The sequence below is a fragment of the Myxine glutinosa genome, chromosome 1 (assembly GCF_964187855.1).
Source record: "Myxine glutinosa chromosome 1, kmMyxGlut1.1, whole genome shotgun sequence".
NCBI classification, from domain to species: Eukaryota; Metazoa; Chordata; class Myxini; order Myxiniformes; family Myxinidae; genus Myxine; species Myxine glutinosa.
In genome coordinates, this window is record NC_136261.1 from 54,747,717 (window position 1) to 54,763,410 (window position 15,694).

The window sequence follows — 15,694 nt, forward strand, 5'->3', positions numbered from 1 at the left end:
TCCCTCTCTGTACCCACCATACCCAGTCGTACCCAGCTGCTCCTGGACTCTGTGTGCTTTCCTCCTGACAAGGTGGAAAAGTTTGTCAACCCTCGACTCGGATTCTGCAACTGGACCTGACGGCATCAGCCCACGGGTCCTAAAATCCTGTTCTTCCGCTCTTTCACTCCCTCTCTCTGTTCTCTTCACCCTCTCTTTTGCTCAAGGTCATCTTCCATCTGCTTGGAAATCTGCCAACATCACCGCTTTGCACAAAAAAGGTGCAAAAACAGATCCCAGCAACTACGGACCAATCAGCCTTCTCCCAATTATCAGCAATGCCATGGAATCCATCATTGCTTCAGATATTAAATCTTTCCTCTTCTCCAATGGCTTGATCTCTGATCATCAATTTCGTTTCAGACCTGGTCACTCTACTCTGGACATGCTGCTTCTGCTTTCTCAACAATGGATGGAGGTCCTCAATGCCAAACAGGAAATTAGAGCTGTCTCCCTTGACATATCACGTGCCTTCGATACGGTCTGACACCCCGCTCTGCTCACCCAACTCTCCTCTTTTGGTATCCATGGAAATCTCCACGCATGGCTGGCGGACTTCCTCTCTAGTCGAAGTCATCGTGTGGCCCTGAATGGGTTTCTCTCATCCTCCTCTTCCTGTTCAGGCTGGAGTTCCACAAGGCAGTGTTCTGGACCCTGTGCTTTTCTGGTCTTCATCAATGATCTCTCTGACTCTCTTGAAAATCCTCTGTATCTCTTTGCTGATGACTCTACTCTCTGTCGCTCCATTCTTCATCCCTCAGATCGGCAGTCTGCAGCCTCCTCACTCTCTGCAGACCTGGACAAAATCACAGACTGGGCAAACAAGTGGAACATGTCTTTCAATCCTGACAAATCTCACACTCTTACGATGTCTCTCCGAAAAGACCGACTGGACAACCCTCCCATCCACTTTCTGAATAATCCTCTCCAAGAAGTTCTGTCACTCAAGCTTTTGGGTCTCACTATCTGCCATGATCTTTCCTGGGAAAACCACATTTCAAATCTGGCCTCCAAAGCCAGTCGCCGACTGGGCATCCTCCGTCATGCGAAGTCCTTCCTTGGCACACCTGAGCTCCTCACCACATACAAGGCTTTCATCCGCAGCTCAATGGAATACTGCTCTCCCCTCTGGGCTGGTGCTCCTGCCTCACACCTAGCTCGTCTTCACGCTGTTGAAACCAAAGCATTCAGAATCATTGGAATCTCCCGCGATGAAGCTAACTCCAAGGGCCTCTCACTCACTCACCGCAGGCAGGTTGGTGGTCTTTCCGTCTTCTACCGACTCCTCTCTGGCCTTGCCCCCCCAGCTCTCTCTGGGCTCTGTCCTGCAAATATTCCTACAGGTCGCACAAGATCTGCCTGCAACCCTCTTATGGTCAAACTGCCAAAACCAAGACTCTCTGCTCACCTTCACTCCTTCAATCCTCTTTTCTCCCACCTCTGGAACAAACTCCCTCACTCTCTTCAATCCCACTCCACCCTCCAGGTCTTTAAAACAGCTGTTCACCACCATCTCTTATCTTCCCCATCCAAAACCTTGATCTTTTCTACCCCTGCTAATTTCACCCCAATTCCACTTTTTTGAAATACCAACTTCTGTCCTGGAAGTCCTTGGTGTCCTTGTGTTTTATACTTCTCCCTCCCGCCCCCCCCCCCTACCCATGCCTCCTCCCCCCAAGCCCTCTCCCTTCCACACATCTCCCTGCTCTCAAATGTTGTGTTTGTGTGCTTCCCCTTCTCTCCCCATCTTGTCTTCCGCTCCCTCTTTTTATATATTTTGTTTGTCTGGTTGATTTGTTTGTGAAGTAAATGTTAGCTCTTTCACGAGCCTCGATTCAGTATACAAAAAAAAAAAAAAAAAAAAAGAAGCAAGGGGCAACACCAATAACTTAGAAAGCAAATTTGGGGAATTGAGAAATGACATGGGAAGCCAAATTTGGGGCCTAGAGGTCAAATTGGGAGGATTAGGGGGCCAATTGGAGGACGTAAATGGTCAAGCCCAAGAAATTAGCGAGGGGCTAGCGAGGGGCAAGCCCGGTATGAGACGAGGGAAGTTGAGAGGGAGGCTGACCGCGGGTTGAGCGAGGAGGTCGCATTTGTGCATGACGAGGCTTGAGGAGCGCGGGAAAAGCGAGTTGGAACAAAGCGCAGTCACGTGGACCGGGGTAGAAATCGCGACCCGAGGTATGGGGAAGCCGGTGACCGCCGAAGTAGAGGATTTGATTTTATTAGCACCAGCGGTCGTCGAGAAAAAAGAAAAAGAAATAACCGAAACAATAGTGGAAATTGGAAAGACGCCGGACTTAGAAGAGCACTTCTAAGTGGTGGTCTAAGTGGTCTAAAGACGCGGGAGGAAAGGATGGAAAATGTGCAAAGTCCGTGTTCGCATCGTGATGCTGTACTTATTAACCAAATGGAAAGTTTGCAGGTGGAGAAGCGAAGAAGAAGAATCCCGAAGGTGAGCCGGGTGATATATGGTGCTGGGAGATTTTTCGGAAAAGTGTTTGGCGCGAAAATATTTTTCGCGCGCTTGGGATTCAGGCGTAACCCGGGCGCTTGTGGAAGGTCCTTTGTGCGCTGTGCTAAAGTGAATGGCGTGAGTGTGAAGAAAAGGTGTGTGAGTGGAAATGGCACGCGTGTGTGAATGGCGCCGGAGCGAGAGTGTGATACCTGAGTGCGAGAGCGAACGCACGTCGGAGTGTATGTGTGATGAATGCGACACAGAGAGTGAGAGCGATACAGAATGTGGAAGTAGGAGTGAGTGTGACCAGGAGTGTGTCGGATGAGGAGCGTGTGCGAGGAGGCACACCTGAGTTGGTGGTGGAGCGCGTGATTGGGTGTACGACAAGGGATTGCACACCCGTGAGTAGGTGTGCGCTGAATGGTTGGATGCAAGAGTGCACCCCCATTAGTGGTACGGAGTACATACCAAGGGATAGTGCGTGAGAGAGGTGTGTTATGGAGTGTGCGAGCAGCGAGTGGTGTACAACTGAGTGCGGTAAAAGAGTGCGTGGAGTGTATGAGAGGCGCGTAGACGCCTCGATGTGTGAGTGAATAATGGAACGCATGGTGTGAGCATGCAAAGGGAGCATCGACGGTGACCGGGACAGCGTTTAGGCTGACGTATAGCCGACGCGAGCACTCGGGGCGTGATGTTCTTTGTGTGCTGCGGGAGCCGGCCGGGATCGTAGTCTCGTCGCTCCTGCTCGGAGCGCCATGCACGATTCGGGCCAAGCCCCGCCCTGTATGGTCTGTACCGCGCTTTGCCATGCAAAGCGGGCGGCTCGGTTAGAGGGGAAGGAGAAGGGGTCAGAGCGGCGCCCCCTTGTGGTGGCAGCGCTCCGGCCGGGTAAGGCTGGGCCATCGCGCTTGGGAGCGCAAGGCCCCTGCATAGGGATGGTGCTTGGAGCCTTGGCCCGACAAAACCTCCTCCCCAGAATCGATGCCGGACGGACCCAACCACAGGAGACTGACCATCCGCACACATAGCCGGCTTTTCGAAGCCGAGCTGTGAACATGCAATTCCAGCACCGAGGCTCGTAGTTTAATGGACTGATGGTAGTAGTGATAGTGATGGTGAAAGGTAGTTTTACCATTCGCCTCACGTTTTTGGGGCACATGAGCTATAGGTTTATGGGGTTATGGCTGTGCAAACTAGCCCGGGAGTGTTAGGTTAATGAATAGGAATCTAGAATATGACCATAGGTAACTTTAGATTTAAGTAGCGACATTATACCTGTAGTGGGGACGTAGGTAGCTTAGATGGATAATAACGACGAGGGATTGCTTAGTATAAGGGAAGACGGGGAGTACTAAGTTGGAGGGAAACCAGGTAGATTAGATGATGCAGTGTGTTTGTCGGGAGAGTGATGAAATGTGGAATTGGTATGGAAGTTCTTTGTGTTGAGCTTGTTGAAATGAGGAATTGAGAGGCAATGCTCGTGAATGCTGTGTGTGTGTGTAGAAAGTGCATGAGCAGAGTATTGTGAAAGGTGTGATGGTGCATTGGGTGATTGACTTGCATGGTGGCAAGTGAGAATGGTTGGATGGAATAAATGGTCTGGAGTAAATGGCCTGGAATGAAATGGTGTGGAGTGAGTAGTGTGGAATACGTGGAGTGGAGTGTATGGTGCGAGGGAGTGGATGGGGGGAAAGATGGACCCCCTTCACGAATACCCGGGGAGGGTAGTTTAAAAGTAGGTAGAGGGAGTCGGTAAATTTGGTGGATATTGACATCTGTGGTGCGAGAGTAGCAGAATACTGCTCGGATGGGTGCATTAGTGGAGTGAAATGGCTGGGCGTGTGGCCTGTTAGTATGAATGGTTGAATGGGCACTCCGCCACTGTTAGTCTGTCGGCCAGGTGAGGCCCCCAGTAGGCTCTGGGAGCCAGTTAGTGTTCAATGGGGCCCGAGGATCCGGAGGACGGACCCGGGTAGCCCGACGCCAGAGAGGGCGGTAGGGGGTGAGAGAGCCAGAGGGCCTTCCCCCAGGTAGGTTAGGGTGAGGACTGAGGAGCAGGTAAGCTCGGGAGGCAACTGCAGTGACAGGTGCGCAGGTAAGTAGACCTGCTAGGGGAGCCACACAACCTAGCCCTGAAATTGTGCAAGGGCACAGGGAGTAGAATCGGGGGAGTGAGACCCCAAATTGGTGAGCGCCACAGTATGTACAATGGGAATTGGTTTCTAGAACCGCATAGTGTAATGATGGCCAATGGATTGGCAGGGAAAGACCCCGGGTAGTGTAAAGTGTGTTAATGTCATTTAGAAGGTAGTTTATGATTGAGAATCTCTTCGCACCATCCGCATCCACTCGCCTGAGGTGAGAAGACTCCACACCAATTTGGCAGACATTTGGAATGTAAGAGGCATCTCGACGTGGGTGGGACATTGTTTATATTCCATCTCTTCCTCCTTAGGAGGGATTGATGATAAATTTGGTTTAGGCGGGAGTGATGAGAAATTGGGATTGATGACGAATTTGGTATTAGGAGAGATATGGGGAAGACAGGACGTTAGCGACGGATTTGTAAATTTTGTAAATATGGGGTAGGGGCAAGGGTAGATTAGGTGACAGGGGGGGGAACGTACGGTAAGGACGAGCTTTCTCGGCTCACTCTCCTGCGCACCTCACTTTGTATTGCCTTGTATTAATGTATACCCTTGCGATCTTTCCCCGCTGCTTTGCTTGTCCTCCTTCCCCCACTCACTGACTTGTTTATTTTGGGCCCGGGGGGAATGCGCAGGTGACCGCAGTTGTGTGCCCGCACCTCCGCTGCTTCCGGCCTGCACTGATGCACCGTATGGACCACACGTTCTGTGGCATAGCACCACATGTGGACCCCACGTTTTGGGGCCTGGCATCTCTGCTGGGGACCAGCCACTGTGGCCAGCAGTATTTGCTTGCGGACCACTGTGTTTAAGTGGCACCTATGCCAGTGGGTGGACCACCTCAGTTGGCCTGTTGACCATCAATAAAGAGTGGACGCGGTTTGTGCCCTCTTATTTTTAAATAGGCAGCAAGCAAGAAGGCAGCCAGAACCAGCAGCCCAGCAGAGAAGACATCGGACACCATGATTATTATCACTGTTTCAAATGTGTTTGGTGCATTTTCATTGCTGGTGCATTTTTTTGTGTTTTGGTGCTGTAGGGTGCTTTTGGTGCATTTTATGATTTGGTGCTTATGGTATGGTGTATCAGTGCAGTGCATGGCATGACCTTTCCTCTTTTCAAAAGTTCTGCTTTTGTTTCCCCAAAATGACAGGTGCTGGGTGTAGTTTGTAAATAATTAATAATAGTGTTCTTTGTAAATAATGCTCCCCACCGGCTTAATGTGTAGTTTGAAAATTAATTCCGCAATTCGGTTAGTCTGTGGGTGTGAATCTGCCAGGTAGAATGCAACGCAGCAGGCAGGACATATCTAGTTTTTAAAATGTCGCACTCAGGGTGAGGTTAATACGAGAGGGTAACTACACCTAAGTGTCACACATAATGGTAAAAGCTATCCCTTGTGGAATGGCCTGGGACGGGCCTGGAGAAAGGGAGGGTGCTGTGTTACGGTTTTCAGAACCGTCACTTGTAAATAATAATCCCTTGTAAATAATTCCCTGTAAATATTCCCATTTTCCAAAGGTCAAAGGTCGCACCCTAGTTAGTCCATATTGCAACACGTAGGACACCATAGGAACCTTTCAGTTATTTCATTAGTATGTGTTTTTAGTCAAGGCTGTGTTCCCAATAGTTGAATCTGCGTTGCATTAATTAAATAACATAGGCCACTTTTCAAATCCCGTTCATTTTGCGGCTTGGCCTCCCTCCGAATTGTATTACGCGCCTCTGCCAGTCGCAGCCGCCTCAGCGCTCGCTCCAAACGCCGTTAACCATGCGGTCAGAGCGGAGAAAAAGGGGGAGGAGTTATCGGAGTGAGGCGTAGCCCTGTTAAGGGCGGAGTCGGTGAGCCCTCGCGACCAACCAGGGCCGCGGCGAGCTCACCGATGGGTGTGTCCTAAAAGCACGCGGCTTGATACGCGAGTGCGTAATGTAAGCGCTCACGTGGGACTAATTAGTCGGTCGGCCGGAGAGAGTCTGAGTTGGAGAGTGAGTCAGAGTCTGTCGGAGTCGGTTGAGTCAGAGACACAAGTCAGTCGGAGTTGGAGTCTGCTGAGTCTGAGCCCGCAGAGTCTGAGTCTGCCGGGGAGAGTGGCACCATTGGAGAGTCACGAGGCACGCGTCACGAATCCTCCGATTCACGGACGCAATTCCTCCCCGATATATTAACCCCCCGCATGTAAGGTCCGCTCGCGTCGACAATACCAACCGCGCTGCCTGCTGGGTTTCGCCACGGAACCGGAGCCTGAACCGAGGTGGAGCATGGACCGGAGTGGAGCGTGAACTGGGGCCGAAGCCAACGCTGGCCCATCTGCTTGGACCTTCCTTCCTGCTATTCCCCTTTCGTGTAAGTCTGTTTGTGTTGTCCTGGGCATGTTAATTCATACTGTATAAGGTTTCCCTGTGTCTGCTTCTTCTTCTTCCCTTGTACATGCCCTTCTTTCGTTTCCTCTTCGGGTTTTTGTACGTAATTAATAAATCTCTGTTCTTCCTACCTTTTGGTTTCCTCTCCATCCGATCGTTTTAGTGATTTCTCAATTGAGTATACGTGGCACGATTAGAACCGCTCAGGATCGGGTTACTCTTTTTGCTAACGGCTCGATTCGCGGATTGCTAAACCGCTCGGCAATTTCCATCTGTCCGTGGTTCGAGCAGGAGTTATTTCCCTGCTCCGCGGAAGGATTGGCACGCAGGTATTTGGGAATCCATCTTGACCAATCACCCTGGCCAATCTCGACCGCGGAGGAGCGTTATAATTTACAGGACTGGGGGATCAGCCAGTTTAAAAGACAAGGGGATTAACCCCCCCTTGGTAAGGGTCGCACCCCGGTTCTGCAACAATATATATATATATATATATTAAAGCCGATAATAATTGACTAACTGGCCATTCCAAAGTGACTAACGTGATGAAGCTGAACAAGTTTGTTTTTTTTTCTTTTTTTTTTCTTGATCCATTCTCACTGCTTCAAAATTCCTGAATAAATTTGAAATGTACAGCTTTTATAGACCTAAGAATACTCCATAATTTAGCCAAATAATGATACTAAAATCTGCAATTTGGTGTCTGTCTGTCTGACTGTGATACAATCAGTCATTACTTATTCAATCTCAAACAAACTTGTCAGGGGGAACAAGGATAACACTATGGAGGTTTATATTATAAGCATAAACTATTCTGTCAGTTCTTTCTAACATATGATTACCTTTTTAAACAGTCACTAGTGTTTAATTTAAACAGTCGCAAGTGAAAAAATTGGAGCAAATTAGGGTTGAGATCCATCACCAATAAGCTCGCTATTGCTTGCCAAGCCAGCCGTTCCTTATCAACCGTTTCAATGGAGTGCTTAGGCTAGCCTGGTGTTGGCAAGCCTGGTGTTGGCTAGCCTGGTGTTGGCTAGCCTGGTGTTGGCTAGCCTGGTGTTGGCTAGCCTGGTGTTGGCTAGCCTGGTGTTGGCTAGCCTGGTGTTGGCTAGCCTGGTGTTGGCTTCGTGGTTAGGGTGCCGTCTTGGGATCCTAGGATCCTGGGTTCGAATCCCGGTTGATCACTGAATTAACGCCAGTGAGGTTGACTCAGCCTGTTCATCCTTCCGAGGTCGGCAAATTGAGTACCAGCTTGCTGTGATGAATGATCCCGGTGTTTACCCCGGTTTAGAATAGGTGCACCGTATCCCTGCGCATCGTAAGAGGCGACCAAGGGTTGGCGTCAGGAAGGGCATCTGGCCATAAAAACATTGCCTCAAAACAGGGAACCATGATTGTCATGGGGCCCGCAAGGCTAACCCCCGCTCTAGCGGGGAAAATGGCCTTAAAACGATCATTCATTCATTCATTCAATGGAGTGCTTAAGCCCCTTGGTGAGTGCTCTACAAGTTGGTTAGTCATGGAACACAACCTGAGACGTCCTTGTGGCATTCTATGTGTTTTGCGTTCCACACAGACAAACAAAATCCAAGCCGTCTCAACTGGCTAGGCCTCTTCACACATGATAGGCTAGGCCTAGATAAGGTGCTCAAATGAGTCTTCACTCATGAATGGTTTATTCCATTTCCTGTCCAATTTTTCAAGCCATAAGATTTTGTGGACTGTACATGGGTTGTTTATAACTTGTATCTTAGGGCTTCGTATGTCATTTCTCCCAGCCATGGCTTCAAGTGTGACGTGTGATGTTGCCCCTGGCGTTACCGTTACCACCCAATTCTGACCTTTATTCAACGAATAACCCCATTCGTAACGCATATTTGCTTCTAAACTGCCCATCCTGAGTTTGAATCCAGTTCAAGCTATGTGTCATCCCAATGTTTTTCAGGCAGGATGATTAATCAATGTGTGTGTCGTCCCTCGGATTGACGTTAAACTAGAGTACCGTCTTCTGGCACAAGTTGGTGGACGTTAAACATCCCGCGTTGTCCTTCGCGAAGAGTAGGTGAGCTATGAATTGATTCCAAATTCTTGCTCCAACCTTAGTCGAACTTGAGGCCTGGGCAGCTGGTTCATGAAAGACTTGGGCCAAGCTTCCTAAGACTAACTCAACAAGCATGTGGGAATAATTGTGACCGTTAAGTAATCTATATTATAAAAGGAGCAGTGCCTGTCTGTTTGTCGTGTTATAATTTGAGAAAGGATTAATTGATTTAAGAACGCATTTTAAGTTATTTAGATTTTTTTTTTTCATATTAACCCTTTGAACCCTTTGAACCCTTTGAACCATAATGGTCTGTCTTCTGGCTGCCACATGCTTTATCTATTGCTTTATTAATTTGTGGCCACACGTGTGTTATTTGGTTACTTGGGAAAATGGAAGATTCGATTTTTCAAGTGCAGTATATTGGTTGGTCTTGTGCGTTATTCTGTCTGTTTGTTTGGTTACCTGTCTGTTTGTATATCAACAGTCTACAGGTTACATTTTTACTCTGATCTTCACAAACCTTCACCACCTGGTAGAGTTGGTCATAAGCAAGAAGCCTATTTTTGAGATCAACAGGTCAAAGGTCAACTTTGTGAAATCTCTAAAATCCACAATTTTCATCCGATTGACTTGAAATTTGAACAGGATTTGCATTTCGGCTTACTGAATTCAACAGTCAAAGACGTTAAAAAAAAATGAAAGTCAAAGTTGCGTTAGGGATTTTGCAAGTATCGTGCTCTATGCACGACATCATTCTTGTTTGTTCATTTCTCTTATGTGCACCAATTTCATTTTATTTATGCATTCACATATACACTTATTTCATGTTGTGAAACATGAATGTTTTCATAATCCTAAAGAAAAGTCATTTGTGAACACTAGCAAGTTGCCCATATCTGCACACGGGATTCTTCATGGGGTAGGGACGAAGGTGGCAAAAATGCAAATGGCAACTTCTGTCGAGCCGATAAGCTGGGAGCAACAATTCACATTTATTGCTGCATCTGATGCGATTTAAGTGCTCTAATGATGGTGAGGTGCTCCATATGAAGCTTTTTGATGCCATGGGTCCATAATATAAACTTTTATTGGTGTCAAAGCCATTGACCAATTGCAAATTAATAGTAGAGCACCCCGGCCATATAGGTGTACATCACTGCACTTTCCTGGGATCATAGCCGCAACAATTTGATCTTGTTCAAGACTTTTATTGGCACTTGGCAGTCCAGATTTGCCTTCCTTTGGTTTCATTGTGACATTTTCATCCAAAACTCAGACATGTTTATGGAACACAGCCATTCATTTGCTTGGGCGATTCAACAGCAAGTTCTCCGCGCGATTTGTACCCCCGGACGGAAATCCTCGCTGAATAGGCTTTGGCACTAGTACCAATGGGTGGTATTGAAAATGTCACCAGCTTCCTTTACACTACACCTAGCTGTGCTGCCATATTCTATCCTCTTCCCTTTTCCTTTCCAGATGTTTTGACTGTCCTTTTATTGTTAACTTGTCAATTTATCCCAACTTTTCTTGATACTTCCTCTCTTCTCCCAAATACTCACCCCCTCCTCCTCCCACTTCTTGCTTTGCACAGGGAAAATTGCTTTGCAGGTGTGAGTGGCATCTATTCTTGATCGATCTATGATGGAAGAGGATGCAGTGCTATTATTTTTGAAAAACAATTCACAACTTCAAACACTACTTATGCAAGGGATATGTAGCTTGTATGACGTAACTCTCATGACAAGTCACTGTGACTCTCGTGACAGACTCTGATGGAAGTTTTACAATCACAATAAAACACTCAGATTCCATCATTGTTTCCAGTGAACTATATTTGGCTGTCCATATCAGCCTTGATTCATGTTATTTTCAATGGAATTTCCATAGTCCAAATCACTACTGTATTGGCTATAGATTAGGGCGCTCTGGCGGTGTCTCTTCCCTGAGCTCTATTATAGTTTTGAATTGACCTATCCTTGGGATATTTCATATTTAACCTCAAGTATACATATTTTTGAAACCTTTCAATTTTTAACTCCTGGTTATATTTGGAAAAATGAGTGTGATGTTTTCATTAACTTGGAATGGCTGATAAGTTTGAATTCTGTTCGTCACTCAACTATAGATATTTGGCTGCTTCTCTCTCTACAATGATAGGAGGCCTTGCATCTCAAAGAAGAGGTCAGGGGACAGTCTCCCTGGACATGTATCGGGCATATGACAGTATGACATCCAAGCTCGTTTCCTGTGGCCGCCTTCATACCTGGCTTTCCGATCTCCTCCACTCATGCAATCAGTGTTGCTATCAATGGAAATTTATATTCCTCCTCTTCCCATTGAGTCTGTAGTGTGTCTAAAGACGGACTCATGTCTCTCAGATCTTATGGAAAAAGCTTGTTTCCTTTTTTTGTAGATTATGCCACATGATTGTCGTATAGTAGCAAATCTCAAGAGGCAGAGAGCAGCTGCTTCGATTACCGTTTCTCTCTCCTCTTTTTGTCCCCCGTCGCACCGCGGAGCGAAAGGGGGACTATGGTTTGTGCGGGCATGCGTGCATGCATGCGTGCATGCATAAGCGAAGGACCGAATTCTAATTTGGTGTGTGGGTGCAACCCACGTCAAAATCCAAGATGGCCGCCGCCATGTATGTCTGTCGCCATTTATGTCTGAACCTTGTGAGCGGAATATCTTGAAAAATAAGCGAAGTACCAACTTCTAATCTGGTGTGTGGGTGTATCTAGGCATAAGGAAGAACGACATTGAAAATTGGGTCGCCACGTCAAAATCCAAGATGGCCGCCGCCATGTATGTCTGAACATTGTGAGCAGAATATCTTGAAAAATAAGCGAAGTACCAACTTCTAATCTGGTGTGTGGGTGTATCTAGGCATAAGGAAGAACCCTATTGAAAATTGGGTCGCCATGTCAAAATCCAAGATGGCCGCCGCCACGTATGTCTGAACCTTGTGAGCGAAATATCTTGAAAAATAAGCGAAGTACCAACTTCTAATCTGGTGTGTGGGTGTATCTAGGCATAAGGAAGAAAGCTATTGAAAATTGGGTCGCCACGTCAAAATCCGAGATGGCCACCTTGCGTCTTCCACTTTGTCAACTCGCATCACTTCACCGACGGGGGACCTAGGCGTAACGCTTGTCCTCTTTATTCATGCCCTTGTGTCAAACTGCCCCACTGGCACTTCCTTGCCATTTTAGCCTCTGTCACCTCACTCTCTCGTGAACTTTTATCATGTACTAAAATTAATCATTGAAACCTTTTCATTCTAGACTGAACAATTCGATACGCCGCAAACAATGATGTCGTAAATTGTATTAACTTTTCTTTGTGATGCTGTAGAGACCTGTCCATCCTGGGTGTGCAAACACTTACTGTAGATTGTGTGTGCAGCCGTCTGTGTGGGGAGCATGCGACCTTGAGAGCCATTGACATGTTCCAGTTCCGTGGCCCATCTGCCGTGGGTGATCGCCTCACCCTCCGTGCTATTGTCAACAACTCCTTCCATACTGTGTAAGTGTGGGCTATATCATCTGTGCCATTTAATACAACTTGGGTGACATGACAGCAGTATCATATATGGGTTTTGATTTTCCAGGATGGAGGTTGGGGTCTGCGTTGAGGCTTGGAACAGTGATGATCCACCTGGACCAACACGCCATATAAACTCTGCCTTCCTTGTCTACAGCGTCAAGAAGCCATCTGGGGAGCTTCGCACGCTGCCTAGTATTCGACCTGCAACTGGGGTTTGTCGAAGCAGCCGTTGATATATTGGCATGCAACATTTGTGAGCAAAATTTCGAATTGACCCACGTATTTTACAGGATGGACAACGGAGGTACCGAGAGGCTATTGCAAGAAAGAAGATTCGTTTAGAGAGGTAAAAATCCTTTGACTTCATTTATTTATTGTATCTTGACTTTTACAACCCCAATACCCAATCTACAAATCTTTTCTTCACCTTTTTCTTCTTCTTCTTCCTCTTCTTCTTCTTCTTCTTCTTCTTTTATATATTTTTTGTCAAAACATGACTTGTCTGTCTACAGGAAGTTCATCTTCTCATGCAAGCCCAGTCAGGCTCCACTATCTGTTCCATGGGAGACAAGCAATCAGGTATCACTGCATTATAGGTGACATAGAGGCCTCTTTTTTTGGCTTTTCTCAATATGCACTGCTGTGAAAGTCTTTGACATTTTGCATTTTTCTTCTCTGCTGCACAAGGAAACTAAAACTTTGTGTTAAAATTGTGGAAATATACCTTCAATAATCTTTTTTTTTAAATAACCAAATTTATTCACAATATTCACAATATCTAAATTAATGGTGAATATGTCCACCTTCTTCTTTCAAAGCCATTGAAATTCTTCAAAGGATGCTTTCAAATGGTTGTTATAAACTCTTGTGGATTTGGTGTTCCAGGCTTCTTCCAAGATGTTCCAAAGACCGAAGTTGTTGAGAATCCTTTTTACTTTTTCTTTGTCCAAATAGTCCCGCACAGCTTCATTGTTATTGAGATCTGGGCATTGATGGGAGCCATTCCATACGTCGAAGGACTCTAGCTTCCTCGTTCTTTTGCAAATAAGTTAAATTTTTTCCAGCTGAGTGTTTTGGATCATTATGTTGCTGTAATATGGAGTTTGGACCAATAAGTCTTGCACCACGATAGGGATAACATTGGGAATTTAAATTTGTTTGTACCTTGCTGTAGTCAATATACCATACTCTTTCGGCAATTCTCCAACACCACTTTCGGATATCCGCTCACAAACTTGAATGGAACCTCCTCCATGCTTAATTGTTGGCTTCAAGCAAGGTTCTTTGAAAGTTTCCGTTTTTTGTCGGCTCGTATAGTCTAACATTGGATCCAAATAACCGAAACTTTTACTGCTTTGTCCAAAGCACCTTTGATGATTGCCCCATAATCAAATTTCTGTGTTCTTGCGCATGTTGTAGCCTTTTGTCTTGTTCCCCTTTATTAAGAGGTTTTCTTACTGCAACACATCCTCAAAGTCCTGATTTTAAAAGTGACGTTCGTACTGTTGATGGATGGATACCGTCACTTGAGCCTTCTGCCAGTTCTGTTGTCGATTCAATGCTTGTCTTCTTTCTATTCCATAATGTTATTATCCTTGTTCGACATCTTTTTGGATTTTCCAGTCCTGGATTTTTCAATTAATAATTATAGATCATCCTTCTTTGTACTTTTTAATTCGACGAGATACCACACCTTGAAAATCAAGTGATGAGAGCTATTTCACTAAATGTTTCAACTTATTTATGCAGAAACACAATTTTAATGCGATCATCTACTCAAATTTTTGGCTTTGTTTTAAGATAAAAGTTAATCCTGATATATCTCTGTTAGATCCTGATAGATCTCTGTTAGATCCTGATATATCTCGATAGATCTCGCGAGATCACGGCGAGGTCACGTCTTTTTGAAGCTGTTCCATGCGCTCACGCTTTCGAAGCTAAGTGATCCTTCTCAATTGTGTTTTTGTCGAGACTGTATCTATCTTTCGGTGTATGTACGTACCTATAGCGTATCTTTTGGAAAAATTTCGGTGCTAATTTTTCGTACATGTATACACAATCGTCGGTTAATGCGTATCGAGTATTCTGCGGCCTAGTACTCGTAGGCTTAGGCTACCGTACCATCTCCGACCTTGTCGTTTTGTTTTTCTCTCAGCGATTCGTTGAATGCGCTGCAATTATTTTCGTTCTCTGTTTCATCCCAGTCGTTCACCCCATACCTCCTTGTTTAATATCTCTACTCAAAAAAAAAAAAAACCCAAAAATATTTCCTTCCCAGGTCTTATTCGTTTATTTGTTCTTTTTATTTGTTCGTTCTTCGTTCGCGATCACGTGGTTAGAAATGTATAATCTCTCCCCTGAACAACTATTTTCTCTCATATATTATAACACCCTTTTCTTCTTTTCCTACAAAAGGATGCTTTCGTCTTGCTCACCAAATCTATTCATTCCAAAAAATATATATAATACCATCTCTTACAGTTCCTCCTTTCTACATTCCCTAAACTATCCAGAACTCCACCCCTCCTTCAGTGTCCTCAAACGTATTTTTGACTCGAAGGTCTCAAACTCATTTTGCAAAAAATGTTCGTTTCCCATGAATCGTACACTTTTCAAAATCCAATCTCACCCCTCCCCTCCAAATCCTCCCCATCACCCATCCCTTTCAAATCTCCCCCCTCGCCCCTTCCCTCCCCTCCCTCCTAAACTCCCCCCTCACCCCTCCCCTATGAGACTCTCCCTCGCTCCTCCCCTCCTAGACTCCCCTCTCACCCCTCCTCCTCAAAGCATCCTCCCTTCATCTCCCCCAACCTTCTGCCTCGCTCTTCCCCCTCCTCAAATAACACCTCACTGTGCCTCACCCAATCTCCATCAAACCTTTTGTCCACCCCATTCTTCCCTTTCTCCAAGCTATTCTGAAATCTCTGAAATATCTGACACACCTTCAACAGCTCTCCCTACCTCTTCCTCCTCTTCCACATCTTACCCTACCCCTCCCCCCCCTGTTCTGGACCCGATGCCCCCCCTTCCTCTTCATTAACGGTATGGACCTCAAACATCCGGGGCCTTCGCTCAAACTTGACTGATCTCTCC

At 46.1% G+C, this 15,694-nt stretch overlaps 1 protein-coding gene across 20 annotated transcripts in view; it reads left to right on the forward strand.

The window, feature by feature from the left end:
* ACOT11 (acyl-CoA thioesterase 11) overlaps nucleotides 1-15,694 on the forward strand; it is a 143,577-nt gene that overhangs the window by 84,862 nt on the left and 43,021 nt on the right. For all 20 annotated transcript variants that reach the window (XM_068111556.2, XM_078771901.1, XM_078771905.1 and 17 more), the window contains 4 exons: nucleotides 12,461-12,580; nucleotides 12,666-12,813; nucleotides 12,892-12,947; nucleotides 13,114-13,180. In XM_068111556.2, the coding sequence (XP_067967657.2) occupies nucleotides 12,461-12,580; nucleotides 12,666-12,813; nucleotides 12,892-12,947; nucleotides 13,114-13,180 (391 nt within the window). The remainder of the gene's footprint in view (nucleotides 1-12,460; nucleotides 12,581-12,665; nucleotides 12,814-12,891; nucleotides 12,948-13,113; nucleotides 13,181-15,694) is intronic.